Source organism: Schistocerca nitens, chromosome 8 (genome assembly GCF_023898315.1).
Source record: "Schistocerca nitens isolate TAMUIC-IGC-003100 chromosome 8, iqSchNite1.1, whole genome shotgun sequence".
Lineage (NCBI taxonomy): Eukaryota > Metazoa > Arthropoda > Insecta > Orthoptera > Acrididae > Schistocerca > Schistocerca nitens.
Window position 1 is genome coordinate 595,917,912 of NC_064621.1, and position 24,953 is coordinate 595,942,864.

Genomic DNA, 24,953 nt, shown 5'->3' on the forward strand with positions numbered 1-24,953 from the left:
ACATTGTCGCCGCCGCCACCAACACCAACACCAGGGGGTTACATATGACAAACAGTATGCAGTGTACAAGAACTATGCATCAAACAATGGTGACACACTGGGCTTCTACAGCACATGCTTGCATGTCTGAAGGTACATTGAGTCGTTATTCTTAATAACACAGTTACTGCAGTATCATATTTATCCACCAATACCAGACTGCGACATTTCATTTGAAATGTCCTTCCCTGTACAGGAATTATGTTAACATGTGTTGACTGCTCGTTGTTGTTGTGGTCTTCAGTCCAGAGACTGGTTTGATGCAGCTCCCCATGCTACTGTATCCTGCACTAGCTGTGTCATCTCCAAGTAACTATTGCACCCTACATCCTTCTGAATCTGCTTAGTGCATTCATCTCTCGGTCTCCCTCTACGATTTCTACCCTCCACACTGCCCTCCAATACTAAATTGGTGATCCCTTGATGCCTCAGAGCATGTCCTACCAACCGATCCCATCTTCTAGTCAAGTTCTTCCACAAATTTATCTTCTCCCCAATTCTATTCAGTACCTCCTCATTAGTTATGTGATCTACCCATCTAATCTTCACCATTCCTTCTTGTGTGAACTAGTTATCGTCCATGTTTCACTTCCATATATGGCTACACTTTCAGCAAAGATTTCATGACAATTAAATCTACACTCGATGTTAAAAAATTTTCTCTTCTTCAAAAACGCTTTTCTTGCCATTGCTCGTCTACCTTTTATATCCTCTCTACTTCGACCATCATCAGTTATTTTGCTCCCCAAATAACAAAACTCATCTACTACTGTAAGTGTCTCATTTCCTAATGTAATTCCCTCAACATCACCTCATTTAATTAGACTATATTCCATTATTCTCGTTTTGCTTTTGTTGATGTTCGTCTTATGTCCTCCTTTCAAGACACTGTCCATTCCATTCAACTGCTCTTCCAGGTCCTTTGCTGTCTCTGGCAGAATTACAATGTCATCGGCGAACCTCAAAGTTTTTTTTATTTCTTCTCCATGGATTTTAATTCTTCTCAAAATTTTTCTTTTGTTTCCCTTACTGCTTGCTCAATATACAGATTGAATAACATCGGGCATAGGCTACAATCTTGTCTCAGTCCCTTCCCAATCACTGCTTCCCTTTCATGCCCCTCGACTCGTATAACTGCCATCTGTTTTTTGTACAAATTGTAAATAGCATCTCGCTTCCTGCATTTGATTCCTTCCACCTTCGGAATTTGAAAGAGAGTACTCCAATAACATTGCCAAAAGCTTTCTCTCAGTCTACAAATGCTAGAAACGTAGGTTTGCCTTTCCTTAAAATCTTATCTTCTAAGATACGTCGTAGGGTCAGTATTGCCTCACATATTCCAACATTTCTACTGAATCCAAACTGATCCTCCCCGAGGTTGGCTTCTACCAGTTTTCCCATTCGTCTGTAAAGAATTTGTGTTAGTATTTTGCAGCCATGACTTATTAAACTGATAGTTTGGTAATTTTCACACCTGTCAACACTTGCTTCTTTGGGGTTGGAATTATTATATCCTTCTGAAAGTCTGGGGGTATTTCGACTGTCTCACACATCTTGCTCACCAGATGGTAGAGTTTTGTCAGGACTGGCTCTCCCAAGGCCTTGTTTCGACTTAGGTCTTTCAGTGCTCTGCCGAATCCTTCATGCAGTATCATATCTCCCATTTCATCTTGATGTATGTCCTCTTCCATTTCCATAACATCGCCCTCGCATAGACTCTCTATATACTCCCTCCACCTTTCTGCTTTCCCTTCTTCGCTTAGAACTGGTTTCCATCTGAGTTCTTGATATTCATACAAGTGGCTCTCTTTTCTCCAAAGGTCTCTCTAATTTTCCTGTAGGCAGTATCTATCTTACCCATAGTGAGACAAGCCTCTACAACCTTACATTTGTCCTCTAGCCATCCCTGCTTAGCCATTTTGCACTTCCTGTTGATCTCATTTTTGAGACGTTTATATTCCGTTTTGCCTGCTTCATTTACTGCATTTTTGTATTTTCTCCTTTCATCAATTAAGTTCAATATCTCTTCTGTTAGCCAAGGATTTCTACAAGACCTCATCTTTTTATCTACTTGCTCCTCTGCTGATTTTACAATTTCATCTTTTAAAGCTATCCATTCTTCTTCTACTGTATTCCTTTCCGTGTTTCTTGTCAATCATTCCCTAGTGCTCTCTCTGAAACTCTCTACAACCTCTGGTTCTTTCAGTTTACCCAGATCCCATCTCCTTAAACTCCCACCTTTTCCCAGTTTCTTCAGTTTTGATCTACAGTTCATAACCAATAGATTGTGGTCAGATTACAGATCTGCCCCTGGAAATGCCTCAGAATTTAAAACCTGGTTCCTAAATCTCTGTCTTACTATTATATAAACTGTCTGAAACCTTCCAGTGTCTCCAGGCCTCTTCCACATATACAACCTTCTTTCATGATTGACTGCTCATATAAAACAGGAAATACTAGTAGGTACTACTTTTTTCACAAATTACCATTAATATAACTTTTACCTACCTGATACATCATTTCTCCATCCCTTCAACAATTCATCATCAAACCTGCTGTCATCCAGCTCTTTTCCTGAACTCGTAAATGAATTCCATGTAGGGCAATCTCCTTTGGTAATGTCTTCCTTTTAAAGATCACACATGGTGGAAGTTCATTGCCATCTGCTGTAATGCACATAACTGTGCACCTTAGTTTCTCTGTTACAATTATATTCACTGGGACACTTTTTTGAGCCAGTTGGAACAATGGTGGTGGTGTGGGACATATCAGAACACATTGGTGTCTGGTCAGCATTACCGACATGGGAGAGCAAATAGTCATATTGCTGTCGCACATACGTAATGATGGAATTCAATTACCTTATCAGTGTAGTCTCAAGGTAAGTGCTGGCTCAAAGATGTTCTCCTTTGTAGAATGAGATTTTGCCATCTCATAAAACGAAACACCCAACCAATTCTTGCTTTAAAATCCTTTCTGTCAGTGTTGAGCATGGCAAGTATCTCGTGAGCTTTGTTCTGAATCATTTCATAAGAGATAGTACAACCATCATTTCAAAATTCATTGACATAAGCAATTACACAATTATCAGTTTTGGGGATATTTCCAGTTTCAGGCCCACAGAAAGATTTGGAGCTTGCCTTTGCAGCCATGAGTTTATCTTTTTGTCTCCGCCAGTATCATATTGAATTAGGATCAATGGAGAAATGTCTTTCTGCAGCTTTTACTCCATTTGTATCGGCATAAGATAACACTTTTAATTTAAATTTTGCTGTGTAATTTGAATATTTTGACATTATGACAACTTGTAACAAACTGACCCAGAAATACGTCTGCAACTTCAGTTTTCAAATTTACGATATTTTGTGACAGTGGAAGTATTCTTATGCCAAGTATCACTGTGTCCAATAAGAACAAACGAGGAGAGGGAATTATGGGTGATATTAAGAAAATATCAAAGATATTAACACTTTGCAGTCTGGCGACACCACAGTGGTGTTGTGAGCATAGTATCACTCAGTGGCCGGTGACAGCACTTTAGTATCTCTTTCATTCTGTTGGTGTTTTGTTTGGATAACAATAAGTTACACACATCAACAAGTTTTTTGTTTTTATAAGTACTTGTGCACTTTCATCATGGCAGATGAAAGAGACGATATGATTATTTATGATGAATGCACGGATGTCTTGTCTGACGTTCCGGACAACTTGGCCAATTGGGAAGAAGACATTGGATTAAAAAAAAATGAAAGTTAAGCATAATCATCGAAAGATAGTGAAATACGTCCAAGAAGAATTCGGCGAACACTATGGTTGCCAACTGATTCGGATGAATCAGACGAAGAAGACAGACTATGATTTACTGAGGACCAGTAATAAACTTGAAGGATCTTCAGATCCACACATTTCCCAAAGATACACAGAGCATCAAGGATATCGTAGAATTATATATTGGGAACGATGTATTTGAATATATTAGCAATGAAACCAACAAGTGCTACAGTCAAAATTGCAATAGAAGGAAACTGGATAAAAAAATGCCAAATTTGTTGATGTTACAGGACCTGAAGGTAGAAAATGGTTTGGGCTTGCTTTCCTTATGGGAATTGTAAAAAAACCAAGGATCGATGAGTACTGGTCAGCTAATCCGTTGACAGACACACCGATTTTTCGCAAAACGATGTCCCGCAACCAATTCAGACAAATATTATCATTTTTACATTTTTCTGACAACAACAATAAACCGGATAATGCCAACCAGCTTTTCAAAGTGCCATTCGTAATTAATTATTTCTCCAAAAAGTTTAAAGAAACGTTTAATCCAAGGCAAGACATCTCAATTGATGAAGGAATGTTACCGTGGCATGGACAGTTAAAGTTTAAAGTTTACAATCCGTCGAAAATCACAAAATATGGCACACTGATTCAGATGCTGTGTGATTCGAGTATTGGATACATTTCCTCATTCAAGAAATATTCCAGCACTGGACAGCCTTTAGCAAAAACAGTTATGGAACTATTGACTCCTTCTTATGGAAAGTGGCATCACCTCTACATGGATAATTATTATAACAGTGTAGAACTTGCAGAGAAGTTACTTGAAAAGAAAATTCGAGTTTGTGTAACGATTCGGCAAAATAGAGGATTTCCGGAAGAATTAAAGCGCGCGAAAGTCAATGTGTTTGAAGCTTGTCATCAACAGAAAGGTGACAAGCAGCCGGCGACAAGCCGTGTGATCCGAATTAGTGCTGCTGGCGCCAAGCAAATAAATTTGTATGAGATGTGCGGATGGTGAAGTGTTAAGATATAAGATCAAAGATATTAATAAAATATTTCAAGATTTTAAACATAGTTCATAGGCGAAGTACTGGTGCTAAACTGTTTGCATTGACATTGTGCCCATAATCATGTTGTACAAATGGAGATGATGTCTTAATTATTGACGACGCCTTTGGCACAATTGTTTTGTTAATCTCCATTGCATGATGTAATTTTAGATTTTTTACTTCTGATGAAGGTATATTTATGTATACCGAAACCTTGGTCAAGAATTTTAATAAATTTTTATCCTGCAACTGTTTTGGCTGTCATCCTTTTATCGTCATGATTAATAAAATAATTTTTTAGCGATGAAAACTGATAGGAGAGGGGGATACACGAGGGGGAAGCTTATTATATGAAATACGGTTGGCATAAGGGATGCTTGAGATCAGCCCCTTTTCTGTGAGCTGCCTATTAATGGTCCTTGTCGTCACTGAAGCACCAATTGCCTGTTGGATCAAAGATGATGATGAATCTGGTGCTCTGATTGCCTCTATGATTATTGCTTATTTCTCACGTTTTGTTGTCTCTCTAGGTCGGCTGCTTCCTTCTTGATGCTGTGTTCGGCCATGGCTCACCTATTCCTGGCAAGAGCACCGAATAGTGGCATTGCTCCATGCAAATCTCGAGTGATTTGCTGATTAATGCGACCAGTTTCTCTGAGTCCAATGTAAATGCAAAATTATTGTGCTTGAGGACTACAGCATGAGAAACTACATGGGAGTACTCCCATATAGTATCAAAGTGGTTCTCTCTCCAGTATTATGAAAAGGATAAATTGACACTCACCGTAAAGATGACACGTTGAGTTGCAACAGTTGCTATGAAAAGACTGTTACACATGGAGCTTTCAGCCAAAGCCTTCTTCAGAAAGGAAAACACACACACATTCAAGTAAGCAAGCACATCTCCTGCACACGTGACCGCTATCTCCGTCTGCTCCAACTAGAATGCAACTATGCCATGCTGCAGCACCACTCCTGAGTGGGACAGGGATAGCAGGGTACAAGTGGGGGGAGTCAGTGCAGCCTGATAGAACATGCAGAATGCAGAGACTAGATGCTGGCAGGACAAGGCTGCCAGGTGTAGCATCAGGAGGCTGTGGGAGAGGAGGGGAGGGGAGGGTAGAACAGGAAAGGAGAAGAGCAGAAAAGACTAGTAGATGCATTGGCAGGGAGTGGCACACAGGGAGGGTGAGGAGTTGTGAATTGGGAGGAGGTGATAGGATAGATGGATGGAAACTGTTGGGTGGAGGTTGTGGGGCCAGGGTTACCTCAGAAATGGAGACTGTGTTGTAAGGCTAAGTCCCATTTGCACGCTTTAGAAATGCTGGTGGTGGAGGCTAGGATCCCAGTGGCCTGGGTCTGAAGCAGCCATTGAAATCAAGCACATTATGTTCAGCTGCATGTTGTGCTACAGGGTGGTCCACTTTGCTCTTGGTCACAGTTTGGTGGGGTAAGGCTGTGACAGAATTAGAATAGTAAGTGCTGGGTGGGTTTATTGGAAAAGTCTTGCACTTTGGTCTTCCACAGGTATATGACCCCTGTGGCATGGGGTTGGGCTTGGGAGTGGCACAGGTATCGAGTAGGATGTTTTTGAGTTTGGGTGGGTGACAGAACATCACTTTAGGAGGGATGGGAAGGATCTTGGATAGAATATCCCTCATTTTAGGGCATGATGATAGATAATCAGAGCCCTGATGAAGGATGTGGTACTTATGGGAAGTATCTAAGGCTTTAAACTGGGACTGGATTATGTTGGACTCCTGGGATGGGTTTACTCTGGCAGAGTTTATAGGTGGAGGAGTGGTTCATAACCAAAGTGGCGGAGTCACTGTCTGCAGGCAGGATGATTAGGTCAGGATTTGCTCCTAGGCTTTGTATGGCTTTCATTTCTTCCGCTGAAATATTGGTGTTCTGAGGAAGGGACGTGTGGAAGGATGGTGAGGCCAGGTTGGAAGTAAGGATTTTCTGGAAGGTGACCAGGGTGTGGTTAGGTGGGGGAAGGGGGGGGGGGGGAGGACGATGGTTGGATGGTGATATGAACTGGGGAGGTAGGTTTCAGTATTAGGATTAGTTTGGCCTTGGTTTGAGGAATTATTGGTGATGAAGGTTTTCTATTTGAAGGATCAGGAGAAAGAGAGTAGGTCTTCGACAAGTCCAACATGTTTACATTTTGCCATTGGACTGAAAGTGAGACCTTCGGATATGACTGAAACTTCTATGGAGCTGAGTATTTTGGTGAAAATGTTAACAACAGTGTTCCGGAATTGTTTCGGCTCTGGGTTTAATGGAGTGCTGATAGAAAGTTTAGGGGGGTTGTGGCAATTTGAGAAGGTCAGTCAGGCAGGGTTTAGGTGGTACAGGGATGGATGAGGAACACTTTGGGTTGGATACGGGGAGGTGGTGTCTGGAATGCTGTTCCAGGTGCTGTAGTGTAATGGATCCTATATGAGAGATGTGATGTACATAGTAGAGAGTGCACAGTAGCAGTATTCTGTCGAGGAAGCAGAAGTGGTTCTGGAATGCTTGTGCCGTGGAGATGCATTTTTGCAGTACCAGATTTGTGAGGTACAGACTTGCAGAATCTGATAAGGTGAAGGTCATTGTAAAAGTAGGGGTGGGATCCAGAGATAGGAATTTTGAGGGTTAGTTTGTGGGGGATTCTGTGGTTTAGGCAGTGTTTAAGGAAAATGATGTCAGGCTGGGTTCTGGCGAGGGAAAGGGATAACTGGAAATGATGTAGAAAATGGGCAGATGAAGGGAGCTGGATAACAGAATGAGATGCATGGAAATAAGTACAGATATGTAAAAATACCACAAATACATAACAATGTGCACAAGCACAAACACATACATAAAAAATGTACAAAAATATGAGGAAAAAGAATGGAGTAGCTGATGTACAGAAGTGTGTGCATGTTGAGATAAGGGTGAAAGGGACAGGGAGAGATTGGTTAGGTCATGGTGCACAAATTTGTGTGGCACGGGTTGGTGTGGAAAATAACATGCAAAGAATACATGAGAATGAGGTAGAAAATATGATCAGTAGGAATAATTATAATTATCAATGGGAAGGATTTGTGGTATGAGATGTTGGACCAGCAGTCGGTGCAGTCAAATAGCCGTATGTTGTGTATAGTTGAGACTGTTGGTACTGTTCGGATGTCAGAGCATGTGTGGTTTGGAAGGAGATGAAAAAACACAGGAAATGAAGAAGAACAGACATGGAGTAGAGTAATGCTTTAGAGAATGGTAAAAGGAAAATAACACTGGGCTGTGGGATGGAAGAAAACTGTTAAACAAAATCAGGCAATGTAAAGTCCAGGTTGGGATATCACAGGATTATGAAAGACAGATTGCTACTCATCATGAAGGTGACACATTGAGTTGCAGACACACACAGTGGAAGGACTGCTACACATTAAGCTTTCAGCCAAAGCCTTCTTCAGACTTTAGATTGGAGCACACAAACACAAGCCCGCTATCTCTTGCTGCTTCAGCCACAATCCAACTGTGTCATGTCACAACCTATTTATGGGCCATCTAGAGGAAACCTCCCTAGCCTCCGTAACATCTCAAACCCCTGGTGTGGTTCAGGTTCTTTGATGATATCATCATTATGTGGGCTCAGGAAAGTGCAACATATCCTCATTCTTCACAATCTCAACACCTTGTCGCCCATCCACTTCACCTCGCATGCCACGGTCCTGTACGGTGACCACCACCTCCGTGATGGCTCCAGCCACACCTCTGTCCACATTAAAACTACCAACCATCAACAGTATCTGCATATTGACAGGTATCATCCCTTCCCCACACCAAAAAATCCCTCCCATTTAGCCTGGCCACCTGGGGACAGAATATCTGCAGAGACAGAAACTCCCTTCCGCAGTATGCTGGAGGTCTCACAAAAGCCTTCAGCAGGCAGGCACTTTTCCCCAGATCTAGCCCCCAAACAGATTTCTGGTGCCAGATCCCCACACGGCCCCAGTCCTCCCACTACTACCAAGAACCAGCTACAAAGGAGCAGCCTCTTTGTCACCCAGTACTATCCCGGACTGGAATAACTCAACCACATCCTTCATCAGGACTTTCGTCGGATGTCACTCATGATGATAGATAATCAAAGATCCATTCCGTCCTTTCTAAGGTGCTGTTCTGTCACCCATCCACCCTCCACAACTTCCTAGTTGATCTCTGTGCCACCCCCTGTCACAGTCCCTTGCCACTGGGATCATATCCCTGTGGAAGACCCAGCTGGAAAACTTGCCAAGCACACACACCCAGCAATCTTATTCCAGTCCTGTCACAGATTTATCCTACCCCATCAGAGCCCAGGCCACTTGTGGAATAAGCCATGTCATATACCAGCTCTGCTGCAATCATCAAACAGCTTTTAATATCGCTATGACTACCAACCAGCTGTCTAGCAGGATGGATGGCCTCCACCAAAGTGTGGCCAGGAGCAATGTGGACCACCCTGTGGTGCAATATGCAGCTGAACATAAAACACTGGGTGTCAGTGGCTGCTTCACAACCCGAGCCATCAGAATTGTCCCCTCTACCACCAGCTTCCATCTTTCCTGAACTGTGGAGATGGGAGTTACCCTTACAACATGTTCCAAGCTTCTGAATTCATCCTGGCCTCCATATATGGTAACTTAATGTTCCCACACCCTCCACCCAACAGTTTCCACTTCACCGGCCTCCCTCTTTCCAACAAGCCTCCCAATGTTGTGTCTGGTAGCCTTATCCTGCCGCCATCTATATACTGCATGCTCTGCCAGACTGCACTGGTTTGTCTCCCACCACCTGTACCCTGCTATCATTTCCACTGCCCACTCCTGACTGGTGCTTTGCAATATGACACAGTTGCATTCTGGCGGAGCGGCTACTGATAGCAGTTGTGTGTATGTGTGTTTGTGTGTGTTTTCCTTTCTGAAGAAGTCTTTGGCTGAAAGCTCAATGTATAACACTCTTATTGTTGTGCCTGTGTGCAATCAATGTGTAGTCTTTATGGTGAGTAGCAATCTAGCTTTTTCGTAATGGACTTTCCATTGTTTGATTTTGTCTCTCCAGCAGAATAGAATTTAGAACATTTGTATTATATGTAATATAATTTTGTTAGGAAGTCTTTCCTGAAAGTATATATCAACAACATAGCCAGAGTGATATGTTGGCAGTAAACAGAGGAGGCAAGAAAAGAATAGAAACTTTTGAAAAGTGGTGATGCAGAAGAATGCTGAAGATTAGTTTGATAGATCTGGTAACTAATGAGGTGGTACTTAATTGAATCATAGAGGGAAGTAATTCATGGTGCAACTTGACTAGAAGAAGGGATTGGTTGAATAGGACACTTGCTGAGACATCAAGAAATAGCTAATTTGCCACTGGAAGGAAGTGTGTAGGATAAAAATTGTGGAGGGAGGCCATGGCCCCAGTACAGCAAGTGATTTCAAATGGGTGTAGGGTGCATTAACAAGCACTGGAAACTCCAGGCTGGAATAACAGAAATCTAAGGAATGGATTGTCGCTACTTGCCATAAAGATGACCTGTGAGTTGCAGACAGGCACAACAAAAAGACTGTTACACATGCAGCTATTGTCCAAGGCCTTCCTCAGCAAAGAAAACATACTAACATTCACACAAGCAAGCACATCATGCACACTCGGCTGTCACCACTGGCAGCTTTGACCAGACTGAGACTGTCGCATGAATATCAATCTGGAGTGGGGCGGGGAAGAGTGTGGGGTAGCAGGGTATGGGTGAGGGAAGAGAAAAGCGTTGTCTGGCAGGGCACACAGGCACTAGAGACTGCCAGGTGCAGCATCAGGAGGTGGGGTGTAGGGAGAAAAAGGCCTATAAACTCATCCAGAGTTATCCCATCCCAGAAGTCCAACATAATCTCCAATCGCTGGCCGGAGTGGCTGAGCGGTTCTAGGCGCTTCAGTCTGGAACCGCGTGACCGCTACGGTCACAGGTTCGAATCCTGCCTCGGGCATGGATGTGTGTGATGTTCTTAGGTTAGCTAGGTTTAAGTAGTACTAAGTTCTAGGGGACTGATGACCTCAGATGTTAAGTCCCATAGTGCTCAGAGCCATTTGAACCATTTAATCTCCAATCCCTGCTTAAAGGGTTAGGCCTCTCCCAGAACCTCTTCCTTGAATCTATTTCCCTCTCCACCTCTTTGAAAACCCACACAACACCTACATGCTCCCCAAAAGTCACAAACCCAACTGGTCGGAACGTCCCATTGTAGCTGGTTATTGTGCCCTCACAGAAAGGATTTCGGCCTTCATTGACCAGCACCTCCAAACAGTTTCCCCTTAATCTAGCCTCCCACGTCAAAGATACCAACCATTTTCTTCATCGGCTGTCCTCCATATCCTTCCCCCCCCTCTACCTCCTGGTTCCCTGCTGGCCACTGATGACACCACTTATGTATAAACCAACATCCCGAGTCCCATGGTCTGGTAACAGTTGAACACTACCTCTCCCAGTGTCTTTCACATTCCAAACCTAATATCTCATTTCTCATTCACCTAGCCAACATTGTCCTAATATATGACTACTACTCCTTTGATGCAAAGGTACAAAAACAAATCTGCTTCGCAGCCCTGAGCACCCGCATGGGACCCTTGTATGCCACCCTGTTTATGGGTCATCTGGAGGAAACCTTCCTAGTCTCTCAGAACCCGTCTCCTGGTCTGGTTCAAGTTCATTGATAATATCTCAAGGCCAGGACACCATATCCTCATTCTTTCAAAACCTCAACAGTTTCTCACCCATCCACTTCACCTTGTCCTTCACAAATCAGCATGTCAACTTCCTAGATGTTGCTCTTCTGATCTCTGATGGCTCCATCCACACCTCTGTTCACATTAAACCCACCAGTCACCAACAGTACCTACATTTTAACAGCTGCCACTCCTTCCGCATCAAAAAGTCACTCCCATACAGCCTTGCTACCCGGGACATATCTACAGTGACGAGAACTGAGCTCCCTTTCCCAGTATGCTGAAGGTCTTGTCAAGATCTTCACAGACAGGCACCACTCCTCAGATGTAGTTTGCAAGCAGATTTCCCATGCTGTTTCCCCACATGCCCCCAATCTTACCACCACCCCCAAGAGCCAGCTACAAAAGAGTGCCCCCTTAGTCACACAGTACCAGCCTGAAATGGAATAACTGAAACACATTCTTCATCAGGGCTCTGATTACGTATCATGCCGTGAAATAGGGCATCCTACCCAAGATCCTCCCCACCCTCCTAAAATGGTGTTATGTTCCCCACCCAGCCTCCACTACTTCCTAGTCCATCCCTATCCCACCCCCAATCCCAGCCGCTTTCCACAGGATCATATACCTATGGGAGACCTAGGTGCAAAGCCTGACCTGTCCAACCACCCAGCACTTCTACTCCACCAGTGAAAGCAGCCATGTTGTGTACCAGCTCTGCAGCAATCATATGACTACCACCATGGTGAATGGCCCTGCCCAACTGTGGCCAAAAGCAAAGTAGACCACCCTGTGGCACAAAATGCTGTGGAACATAACATCCTTGATTTCAATGGCTGCTTCACAACTCGGGCCATCTGGATCCTTCCGTCTACCACAAGCTTTTCTGCACTCCGCAGATGGACGTTATCCTTACAATACAGTCTCTACTCCTGAAATTCTCACAGCCTCAACTTACGGTAACTTACTGCCCTCACACCCTCCACCGAACAGTTTCTGCCCCCTTACCCTATCACCTCCTTCCCTCTCACATTCACTCATTCTCTTTGTGTGCTGCGCTCTGCCAATGTATCTGACCATCATTTCCCTTTTCCTGCTCCCCTCCTTTTCGTCTTCTCTCCTTTTCCGTTCTCCTCCATTTCCTCTCCTTTTCCACTCTCCTCCTTTTCCTGTCCTCTCATTTTCCTGTCCTCTCGTTTTCCTCTCCTCTCCTCTCCTCTCCTCTCCTCTCCCTCTCGTTTTCCTCTCCCTCTCCTCTCCTCTCCTCTCCCTCTCCTCTCCTCTCCCTCTCCTCTCCTCTCCTCTCCTCTCCTCTCCTCTCCTTTTGAACTCCCCATTGTCCTCTCCCCCTCCCCCCCCCCACCACACACACACACACACACACACACACACACACACACACACACACCACCTCCTGACACTGCCTGTGGCCTCTCTAGTCTCTGCGTGGGCTCTGCCAGACCATGCTCTTCTCTCTCCCCCACCTGTACCCTGCTATCCCTCCCCCCTTCCTCACCCCACTCCAGATTGTTATTAGGTGGCAGTTGGATTCTGCTCAGAGTTGTTAGTGGTGGTGGCCAACTGTGTGTGGGGTGTGTTTACTTGTGTGAAAGTGTATGTATATTTTCTTTGCAGAGGAAGGATTTGGCCAGTAGCTGCATGTGTAACAGTCTTCTTGTTGTGCCTGTCTACAACCCAGTAGGTCATCTTTACAGTGAGTAGGAATCTACCCTATTCCTTATATTAATAATATTATGGGAAGGAAAGTTGCTACTCACCATATAACAGAGATGCTGAATCACAGGTAGGCACAACAAAAAGACTTTCACAATTACAGCTTTTGGCCATTAAGGCCTTCGTCAACAATACGCGCGCACACACACACACACACACACACACACACACACACACACACGCTCACACACTCTCACGCAAACACAACTCAACACATGACTGCAGTCTCAGGCAACTGAAAGCACACTGTGAGCAGCAGCACCAGTGCATGATGGGAGTGTCGACTGAGAAAGGAGGCGGCTGGGGTGGGGGGAGCATTAATGGCTGAAAGCTGTAATTCTGAGAGTCTTCTTGTTGTGCCTATCTGCGACTCAGCATCTTAGCTATATGGTGAGAAGTACCTTTCCTTCTCATAATATTGTTACATTCCATCCTGGATTTTTCATTGTTTGATTTTTGCCTGGTAGCTTTTTTTTTTATCCTAACCCAGTGCTGTTTTCCTTTGTTACTGTTTTCTTTTGCATCATTGTACTCAATGTCCGTCCTCCTTTCTCTTCTCTTCTGTGTTTCTCTTGTCACCTTACAAATCATGCTGCACACTGTACATACGAGCCACACTGTATGAACCATCTCGGCTGCACACAACAGACAGCTACAAGACCACGCTGATTGGTGGTGCAGCATCTTATGTACCACATTACCCCTGCCAATGTAATTAATCCAATCTTTCAAATTGATCACTCTCCCTGTGTCATTTCCCATGTTTTTGCGTGTTAACTCCCATGCCTTTCCGGTGCCAGACGATCTTGTACATACTACGAATCCCTTCCCACCCCCCACACTTTCTCCATTCTATCCTAGTTCACTCGCAGTAATTCCACCATCCAGTCACATCTGCCATCCCCCTTCTTCACATTTATCCATTCTCAGACCTGCCACCCACAGTAATATATATTTTTATTAATTATTATTTACTTTGATTCTTGTGACTTCTCGTCAATTTTAGCGAGTTTTCGCCTATCCCTATTGTTGACTCCTTCGTATTTCATCTTGTTTCATCCTTTTCATGAATTTTCACACATATTTGGGTGTATTTTTGCGAAATTTTTGTATGTAATTCTACTCCTTCCATCTGCATCAGTACAGAAAAGTTTCCTTATCCCTAATGAGATCACAGTCCCACATACTGTGCCTGCTTTATTGCGTGGCTCATGGATTCCTCCCTAATGGCCCTACCATCAAATTACCCATCTCTGGCTGCCACCCCTCTTTTCACAATGACCTCCACCTGTTCAGATTCTACCAATCCTTGGGGCTCACCAACATAGTCCTGCAAAACAATATCAACCAAGCCCAGACCTCCTTGCAGTACCTTTTCACCATTTGCAAAATTCTCCTGCTATGCTATTCAAAATTCCTGGAACCCATAACACACATTTCAGCTCTTGCCCTGCAGAAACTTGAGGAACATGGCACAACGCCAGCTCAAAGAGCTCTCCATCCTGCTCACTTCCTACTCCTGCCTTGGAGTATCACTGTCCACCACCTCTACAGCCACCTCCAAACCTCTCCCACGTCGTCCCATAGCTGACAAACCCTGTCTCACAGACCTACTACACTTTACCCATCCTCCAAAACTCCCTCCTGCCAACGCACAGAATCAAGAACCTAAACATACCCACAACACAGTCATAAACCTTTCCTCCAGAAGCCTTAGCCCCACAGAAATATCAGTCCTTTTCAAAGACCTCACCTTTTGCCCCACTCCCAAATCCAATCGTGCAGGATTTGTTAAATACATTCTCTCGGTCCCTACAGTGGAAACACTTTTTTGCCACCTACCCTACCAATCATACTCGGCCAAAGACCAATATTGAACCTTACCTAACTCAGTTCACTCCTCCATCTAACTGTGATCCACATCAGCTGCCCCCAAACCATCCCCTGTAAATTTCCCAGAATCCCTTAACCTCAAACCTTCCATCACCATCATCCCCCAAATCCCTCAACATGCAAACTAACCTTACATCTGCAGAAAGAACCACAGTCCGCTATCTAAAAATTGATCTTGACCTTATAATCCTACATGCAGACAAAGGCTTCATCACTGTTGTTTTGAACCGCAAGGATTATCTGGCAGGACTCTGCCAGCTCTCGGATACTTGCACCTACAAACCTTGCCTCAGTGACCTTATTCCAGTAATCCAGCAGGATCTACAGTCACTACCCAAATTCTTAGGCCCATCCCAGAACCTCAACCCAGAGCCCATCACTCTACTCACCCCTACCACTCCTCACACTCCTACCTTCTACATGCTTCCTAAAGTCCATAAACCTAACCACTCAAGACACCCCATAGTGGCTGGTTACTGTGCCACCACTGAGACACACTCTGCTCTCGTAGACCAACAGCTTCAACCTATTACCTGGAACCTACTCTCTTATACCTCCATTGACTCTCTACAGCTCCTGTCCGTTTACCACACAATGCCCTGCTCGTCACTATTCATGCAACCCCCTTGTACACTAACATTCCTAATGCCAATGGCCTTACCGCTGTTGAACACTACTGTTCCCAACGCCTGATGGATTCCAAACCAACAACCTTCTTCCTAGTTGCCATGACCAACTATATTCTCACCCACATTGACTTCTCCTTTGAAGACATTACCTACAAACAAATCTGGGGTATAGTTATGGGCACCCGCATGACACTGTCCTATGTCAACCTATTCATAGGCCATCTAGAGAAGTCCTTCCTAAAAACCCAATATCCTAAACCCTCACCTGATTCAGATTCATTGATGACATCTTTGATATCTGGATTAAAGGTGAGGACACCATGCTCACAGTCCTCCAGAACCTCTACAACTTCTCCCCCATTTGCTTCACCTGGTCCTACTCAACCCAACAAGCCACCTTCCCAGGTGTTGATGTCCACCTCAAAGATGGCTACATCAGTACCTCTGTCCATATCAAACCTGCTAACCACCAGTAATACCACCACTTCAACAGCTGCCACCTGTTCCATACCAAGAAGTCCCTTCCGTACGGCCTAGCCGCCTATGGTCGTCAGATCTGCAGTGACGAGCAATCCGTCTTGAAATATACTGAGGGTCTCACTGAAGCCTTCACTGACCGTAATTATCCTCCCAACCGTTTACAAAAACAGATCTGCCATGCCTTATATTTCCAGTCTCCCACCACCTCCCAAAGTCCCACAGTCCGGCCACAGAGGAGCATTCCCCTCATAACTCAGTACCATCCGGTACTGGAGCAACTGAATTACATTCTCCGCCAGGGCTTCGATTACCTCTCGTTGTGCCCTGGAATGAGAAATGTCCTGCCCACTATCCATCCCATCCCTCCCACAGTGATATTCTGCCGTCCACCGAACCTACACAATATACTCGTCCATCCTTACACAACCCCTGCTCCCAATCCCTTACCTCATGGCTCATACCCTTATAGTAGACCTTGATGCAAGACCTGTCCTTTACATCCTCCCACCACCACCTACTCCAGTCAGGTCACTAACATCACCTATCCCATCAAAGGCAGGGCTACCTGTGAAACCAGTCACGTGGTTTACTAGCTAAGCTGGAACCACTATGTTGCATTCTTTGTGGTCATGACAACTAACAAGCTGTCTGTCCGCATGAATGGCCACTGACAAACTGTGGCCAAGAAACAAGTGGACCACCCTGTTGCTGAACACGCTGCCAAACATGATATCCTTTATTTCAATGACTGCTTCACAGCCTGTGCCATATGGATCCTTCCCACCCACACTAGATTTTCTGAATTGTGCAGATGGGAACTTTCCCTGGAATACATCCTACGTTCCCATAACCCTCGTGGCCTCAACCTTCATTAGTCACTGTCCTCACCTATCAAGCCCCTTCCTTGTTCTCATTTAAGTGCTACAAAGCCATCATTCCACCGCCTTACCTAGTCTTCTTATTTCTCTCCTTTTCCGCTAGTCTCCTCCCCCCCCCCCCCCCCCCCAAACTCCCACCTATCCCCCGCCCTCCTCCTAACTTGCAGCACTTCACTGTCCATCACCCTGACCATACTATGCCTCCCCCTCCCCGCCCCAGCCTCCTCCTTACCCCCACCCTGTTGCCGCTCCCATCATGCACTGGTGCTGCTGCTCGCAGTGTGCTTTCAGTTTCCTGAGACTGCAGTCATGTGTGTGAGTTGCATTTGTGTGTGTGTGTGTGTGTGTGTGTGTGTGTGTGTGTGTGTGTGTGTGTGTGTGTGTGTGTGTATTGTTGATGAAGGCGTTAATGGCCGAAAGCTGTAATTGTGAGAGTCTTTTTGTTGTGCCTATCTGCGACTCAGCATCTCCGCTATATGGTGAGTAGCAATTTTCCTTCTCATAATGTTGTTACATTACATCCTGGATTATCTATTTATGATGTTGTTGTAGGGTGCATTAGTTATTGTGAGGTAAAGATACTTGCCCCAGGTCAGAGAAATGTGGTTAGTGGGTCAAACCAGTCTTTCAACTGAAGACGACGATGACGACAACAACAACAACACAGATTATTGACCACAGCTGGTTATTTAAATTTCTGATTTTGTTACACTGTGACAAACACAGTAGTTGGTTCGAATTGTGTAGATAAAATTAGTTTCAGATCAAGTTTTTGTTAAAAGCCCTCAGCTTAGAAATAATCCTGAAATACAACTTTAAAATGTGGATTACAATCGCAACATTTTGCTTGTTGTTCATATTAATGTCATCATGCACATTTAACCAAGCATGTTATTTTGAACACTAGCTATTAAAGCAGAGCCACTAATTGTAGTAGTCCTGTGTCTATGTTAATAATTAATGTCAGTGTAGCAATGGAATGCAGTTGAGTGTAAGGTGATATAGGCTACTGGCATCACTAGGTGTGTAATTCAGTTGGCATGCATATAAATAAATCAATGTACTGCTCACTAAACAGTAACTGTATAACTTTCAGCTACATGAGTAACAAATCAGAGAATGGTGCTTTTTTCCTAGTGGTTTACTGTATCTTCATCATATATAAATACTGGAGAACACCTCTCATATTGCGGTGGAGCAATACAGTCCTTTCCCAGGACAAATTTTACAGTTCCACCCTCCCCTCTCACCCCAACTCCTCTATCACACCCCTGCTCACAGTACATCTTGCTTACTTACAGCTGACTGTCATTGAAATAAAATTTTATCTTTACATCTTGCCCCTCCCCTCCCCTCCCCTCCCCACCCCACCCTACCCTTTCATGGCTATACTCACACACACTTCATTTCAGTGTGTTCATGTTTTCCAGAGGATCAACTCGTTGAAAGACCAGTTGGCAGAAATGAAAGTAAGAAATGTGAGAACTGTACCTGATGGGAGTGATGTTCTTGACAACAAATACCTCTATGAAAATTGTGGAGGATTGGAACCTACTAAGGAGAGTACAGAGAAACTTGCTATTAACAATGGTTTGTATGTTATCAGGATATGTATGGCATATGTATTTCACAATGTAAAAAAAAATGATACAATATTTTTCTCCATTCATTGCTTTGTGCATGCAATACATCCCAAAGGAGTTATTGTATGATTAGGAGCATTGGCTATGTAGCTGAAGTACTGTCAGCTGTGAATTGATTTACCTTTTCTTCTTGATATTTATGAAGTGCATGCCGTTGGATACCTTGGTAGTAATCAATACAGTGATCCCTTATTTCCCACAAGTATGTCTGTAGTACTTTTGCTGATCACTAAAAAAGCTTAGAATTGTTCTTTAGATTGATACAGTGATATAGTGAATGTCAATGTTCACTTTTCTAATAGGTAATCAGGGAAATGTGCTAATCATATGCTGTAATTGACCAGCACAGTGTCACCAACATTATACTAAATTTTCAAAGACAAAGAGCTGAAATAGGTGTGTCGTGTGACTTCAGTCACATTTTACTGGCTTAAAAAAATTCCTTGTTGGCAGTGAAATGCATTGATAATCTCTTCATCACTGTCTTCTCTTTGTTTTAGGAGCTGTTGAATTGTGTTTAAAAGAGTACATCATCCAATTATTTCTTTTCTCAGTAGAGTTAGAAGTATTAAGCAATCAACAATATGCTCTGCCCTTTGCCCAACACCATTTGCTGAACACCTCATTGTACTACAGAACAATGTGATGCAGTGGACGACTGTGGACTTGGATTCAGGATCCAATTCCCTGTCTGGTTCTCCAGATACCTTTTTTCTGTATCACTTATGGCAATTCCAGGATGGTTCCTTTGAAAAGGAAGTGGCTCATTTCTTTCCTTGTGTCTCCAGTCTGACTCTGTGTTCTTTTTCTTATCACAACATACTGATGGGATGTTAAATCCTAATATTCATTCTCTCTCTCCCTCCTTCCTTCATTCTGTTATAGCCATATCAATTTATTTGATGTTAGGAGCATCCGCATCATAGATGTCCTGCATAAGATGAGTTTGAGTTAATGTAAATTAATGAAACAATACAGATTGCAGATAACCAGTAGCATTTTAAGGTAAATTTTGTATTGGATGGTATATTTTAGCTATGGTTGTGTTTTCTCTCTCTCTATGCCTAGTTCCCAATACTGCTAAAAGTAAAGAAGTTCTCACAGTTGATCAGTTAGCTGAAGAATTAAATTCAGTTGCTTTGGACTGGAAGACACTGCGGAATATAAGGGAATGTGTGTGTTCAACTCCATTTGATCATTTTAGCAGAAAGGTTAGTATCTCAGACTTTACATTATACCTGAACTGTACTTCATAGTGTGGATTCTGTAGTTCACTGATACTTTTCAGGATGTGCAAGTATATTGTCTTAGCTACTGAAATATTTGTAACATTTGTTGGATTTGTGTGGCATACAACTTCTTATGTTATGAAATGAATGACTGTAGTTGTAATAGTAATAATTAAAAAATGGAAATGATGACAGGGTGTATACGACCTGGGACAACCGGGAGATCCGGGAAAAACCCGGGAATTTTTTCATCCTGGAGAAAACCGGGAAAAACCCGGGAATTGTTTAGTAATTCCGGGAATTTTTGATTTTTTTAGTTTTCAGTTAAATTTTTGTGATTTTGACTGGTAAGGACCAGTACTCTAACAAAGGATATTACTGCAGAATAATAAAGGAAATACACTGTATACAACAACAAAACAGTGCTCATACAAGCATCTGCCAACAGCAAAATGTGTAAAAGGCTTTAGGAAGACTATGCAATGCTTTATAACAACAAACTGCCTCCGACTAGCGTGACATGACAACTGTTTAAATTAGATTCGTTTGAGCTGTTGCGGGCGGGTTCATCAGCATGCGCAGTTGAGTCCCGTATGAGTACCGTATTTACTCGAATATAAGCCGCACTCGAATCTAAGCCGCACCTGAAAAATGAGACTCGAAATCAAGGAAAAAAAATTTCCCGAATCTAAGCCGCACCCGAAATTTGAGACTCGAAATTCAAGGGGAGAGAAGAGGTTTAGGGCGCACCTCCAAATCGAAACAAAGTTGGTCCATTGTAATATGAGACACAATTTAGGTCGAATGAATGACGATACAGCTACAGTAGTTTGGTTCGAGTCGTAAGCTTAGCAGTTAAGCTTTACTAGGTAGCCATTGCTATGCGTCAGGTGCACTGTCCGTATTTATACGGGTACCCTTCCTTTTTCACGTGCTTCGTCTGGTTTGAATCTATTGCTTATTTTGCTTCGATCTGATAAGTGCCGTTTTCTTTGTTATAGGTGTTTACGTCACTCGAAGCTGAAAATACATTACTGTACTGTGTCATGCATTGTTTGTCGCATTCTGATAGTGCGTGTTTACGGACTGTCGCCGCTCGCGGCATGGCTTGCTTTTGTGCGCGCTACTGCCGCTAACAATAAAAAAAAAAGAGAGAGAGAGAGAGAGAGAGAGAGGGAGGAATCGTCTCATTAGCGAAACAATGGCAAGAGACTGCTATTTGTTGTTACTTACACTGCTGTTTCTTTGATAATGATCAACAAGAACCAAATAATAGACTGCGTATGATAGGACATGTTCTGAACGAGAGTTTAGCGCAAATTTTTCTCCGTTTGAAAATCTTTGCGGCCGCTTCTTTAGTACATCAAATTCTGCACAGAAATTAGAGTCATCTTAGATTTGAAAATCTAGTCAGTTGCCGTGCTTCATTTCTGACTGTATCACTTAATACGAATATAAACATGACACGATACATATATTCTTCCGCATTTGCTGTTGTCTCACTCTAGTTTCGTAGTTTATTAGGCAGGCAAGATTTAAATGAGATAGCAGCAAACACAAAAGAAAACATGGCAAAATGTTTATATTCGTATTATTCTTATGGTGAAGAGAATTACTGCATGTGATTCACAATTCATAAAAGTTCCTATTAGCAACCATCTCTTCTCACAGATAGGAAAAATTTCAGAACGCAGAGTTGGCCATATTGACAAAAACCCCTAACAGTCTTGCCAGTCAGATTTTCGTAGTACATTGAAATTCTGCTACATTCGAAGATGAACAATACAGAGTTTGTATTTACTTCGTTTGATAATATATGAAAATGCAGTGGTCGAAACTTGGGGCGGAGAAAAAAAGATCGTCTTCCACCTTTTTTTTTTTAAAAAAAAATGTATTTACTGACACAGAGGTTTTGGCGCCAGTATTTATCTTTGTGCCTACAAACCATGCCTGTGTAGCGCTACATATATTCGACAGCAGAAGTTCGTTGTGGCGGCACCTACCAACATTTTTCAGAACTCCCGCTTGCTTTGCACTCGATTCTAAGCCGCAGGCAGTTTTTTGGATTACAAAAACCGGAAAAAAAGTGCGGCTTAGATTCGAGTAAATACGGTAGTACCTTCTCCCGCTTCTGGTTACAGAAGTGTGGCTGGACGCCACTACTTAATATTGCTCGCTTCGGAAATAAAGTAAATCTGAGTTGTTGTGGGGATGTGGGGAGCATCCGCTGACCTGTGTTTACATTCAGCGATTTTGTTGTTTCCTCTTCATTTATTGCTCTCACGTTAAATGATAAGAAAACGGATTTTTGTGGCCGGGAGCTATCAAATGAATTAAAATATGCTCGCATAATTATGGAGGGCTTAAATATGTTATTAGTTTCAGATTTTATTTCGACCTTTCTGACAGAACAATGAAGTTATTTTTGCCGGTTTGGTAAAGAGATTTGGCTTAAAGTTAATCTTTTCTGCTGAGGCAGTCAATTTATTTGAAACAAAGTGTTTAATTTCACACTATTGCCTAGTTTCAACTGTCCGCTGCATTTCAAGTGCACGTATGGCATTATGCCAGAATAAAGAACCAAACATGAGATAATGCAATACTGGTGCTCCAAGAAAATGTACATACGACTGTGCATTTTAAGCCGAATTATGCGTCTTAGTATGGTTCACGAAATTCCGACGCTCTTGAAGTATCATCTGATGTCTCGTTTCTTTTATGCCATACATAAGATCTTTTAATGTTTTACACGTACGAACATACGGGCTTCCTGCGTCATCGTAGCTGCGCAAGCGCGGTGACACCTGTTATTTGGCGCTCTCTTGCAACTGCTGAAACGAACCTATTTCTAACAGGTCACGGGAAATTATTGCGAATGGTGGCTTGAAAAGCGTTACATTCAAAGTAGATTTCCTTTTACGCAAGATGAACTATGTGCGAGAATGTACGATGAATTTCTTAAATCACAAAGTATTTAACTCTCATTTAAAAATCAACTCTTTCAGGACGACCATTTAGAAGAATTTCGAGCCCAAAAGATCAGACATTTACATCGTTTTACTGACACATTTGTGTGATGTGTCTTACAAAGTGTAACACGCGCAAAAAAGATCAACATCATATGTGGAAGCTTAGCTTCTCTTCCAGCTTATTAATTTTCGAGACCAATATTATATGAGAATGCTGTGTATATTAATTTAAACCATTAACTTTTCTTATTTGTGTGTTCGCGCTACTTAAGAGTGATCTTGCTATTGGCTCACTACATCATGTGTCCTATGCTGCCATCAGCGGACGAGATCACATGACAGGAGCTGTGACTGTCTTACAAAAGCGCATCGCAATCTCGATTTCAATGTTTCGGAAAGTAACATGCGGTGTTTGGTGGAATTCAAATTTATACCTTCGTAATACGAAAATATGCAGCGTACACGTTGCTGCACATCAAAGGTCTTTCAAAACGTGTTTCCCCCTTCTAAGTTTCGTTTTCTAAAGTGCCGGGAAATTCTACTCCTGCATATAAAACCATGGGACTGATGAGTTTTACAGTGCCGAGGGAGAGTATACTATCACTTAACACGGAAAAGTGTATTTTCATCCGGGAGAAAGTGTATTTTTAACCGGGAAATTTTTCCTTGTCCACGTATACACCCTGGATGAGGATGATGATGAGATGATGATGATGATGATGATGATGATGATGATGATGAAAACAATTATTATGTATGTTTGTATTTTATTCTACTTAAGTGTTCCAAGGATCCATGAAACAAATGTATTGCTAAGATGTAGAATCAGTCAAACATTTACATATAGAACCATACATTACACTTAAATTCATACCTGTATAATGGTACACCTAGTTTGTACGGTTCTTCAATTTATCGTGCATCAGTAAATACTTACAGATCAAAGAAAAAGAAAATAATATGGAATCAAACAATGGAAACTCCAAATAGGAATATCAACAATGCAGGAAAAGACAGAGTGCTACTTACTGTAAAGTCGGTTGCAATAGGCACTATTAAATATGCTCACATTATGTGAGTGTCTTTAAATTGTGATGGCCTGCAATTTGATTAGTCTTACTTACGGTAAGTAGCAATCTGTGTTTTCCTACATTGTTAAAATAATAAAGAACTTAGATTTATTTTTAGTACACTTTCTACTGAACAATTTTCCAGTACCATCCTCAAGGTGGTTGAACTATCTCACTCCCTCTCTTTCCCTTGAACCTTGAATGTCTGAGTAAATAAATGTGAATTACACTTCATTTGTTCATAGGTTGTGCCAAAATGTTAAACAACAAAGGTGTTTTCAGTCTGAAGGTTGTTTTGAACACAACATTGCTTCACTAGGCATGGGGTGCTGTTGAAGGTGGTATCCTTTTGCCTTCATCCAACCTGTTAACTGACTTAGCCATCCAGCAAGTGGGGGAACTGAAACATTAGATGAGCCCTGAAGTGGTACAAACTGCTTGCTTGATTGACAAAAATCAAATTTCTTCTGTTTGTGACTATGAATCTAACAAACACACATTAATTATAGTTATTACCTTGACACAAAAGTTAGTTTATTTTTCATCATGAATATTGACTGTGTTATAACTTGTCAGCTATCAGTGTGTGGTATCCAGACCCATGGAAATTCTCAGATGCCACAGAAGACAATAGTCTATATGGAATTTCTTTTAGCCATACTTGTTCACCTGTTGTTATGTTTCAGCATCAGGTACTTTACAGGTGTAGGTGGCAAGATATAAAAGGCCCTGAAGTGAGATAATCCCTTTGTGGCATATTCACTTTACCAACCTCTCTCCCCCCTCCTTACTTCCACAGTGTCCTTGTTAAGTTCCCACTGCAAAACA

General features: G+C 42.6%; 1 protein-coding gene across 1 annotated transcript in view; it reads left to right on the forward strand.

Moving 5' to 3' along the window:
• Positions 1–24,953, forward strand: part of LOC126198520 (myotubularin-related protein 6) — a 454,460-nt gene that overhangs the window by 411,002 nt on the left and 18,505 nt on the right. Inside the window, exons 11-12 of the mRNA XM_049934906.1 lie at positions 18,645–18,804; positions 19,926–20,068. Coding sequence (XP_049790863.1) covers positions 18,645–18,804; positions 19,926–20,068 — 303 coding nt within the window. The remainder of the gene's footprint in view (positions 1–18,644; positions 18,805–19,925; positions 20,069–24,953) is intronic.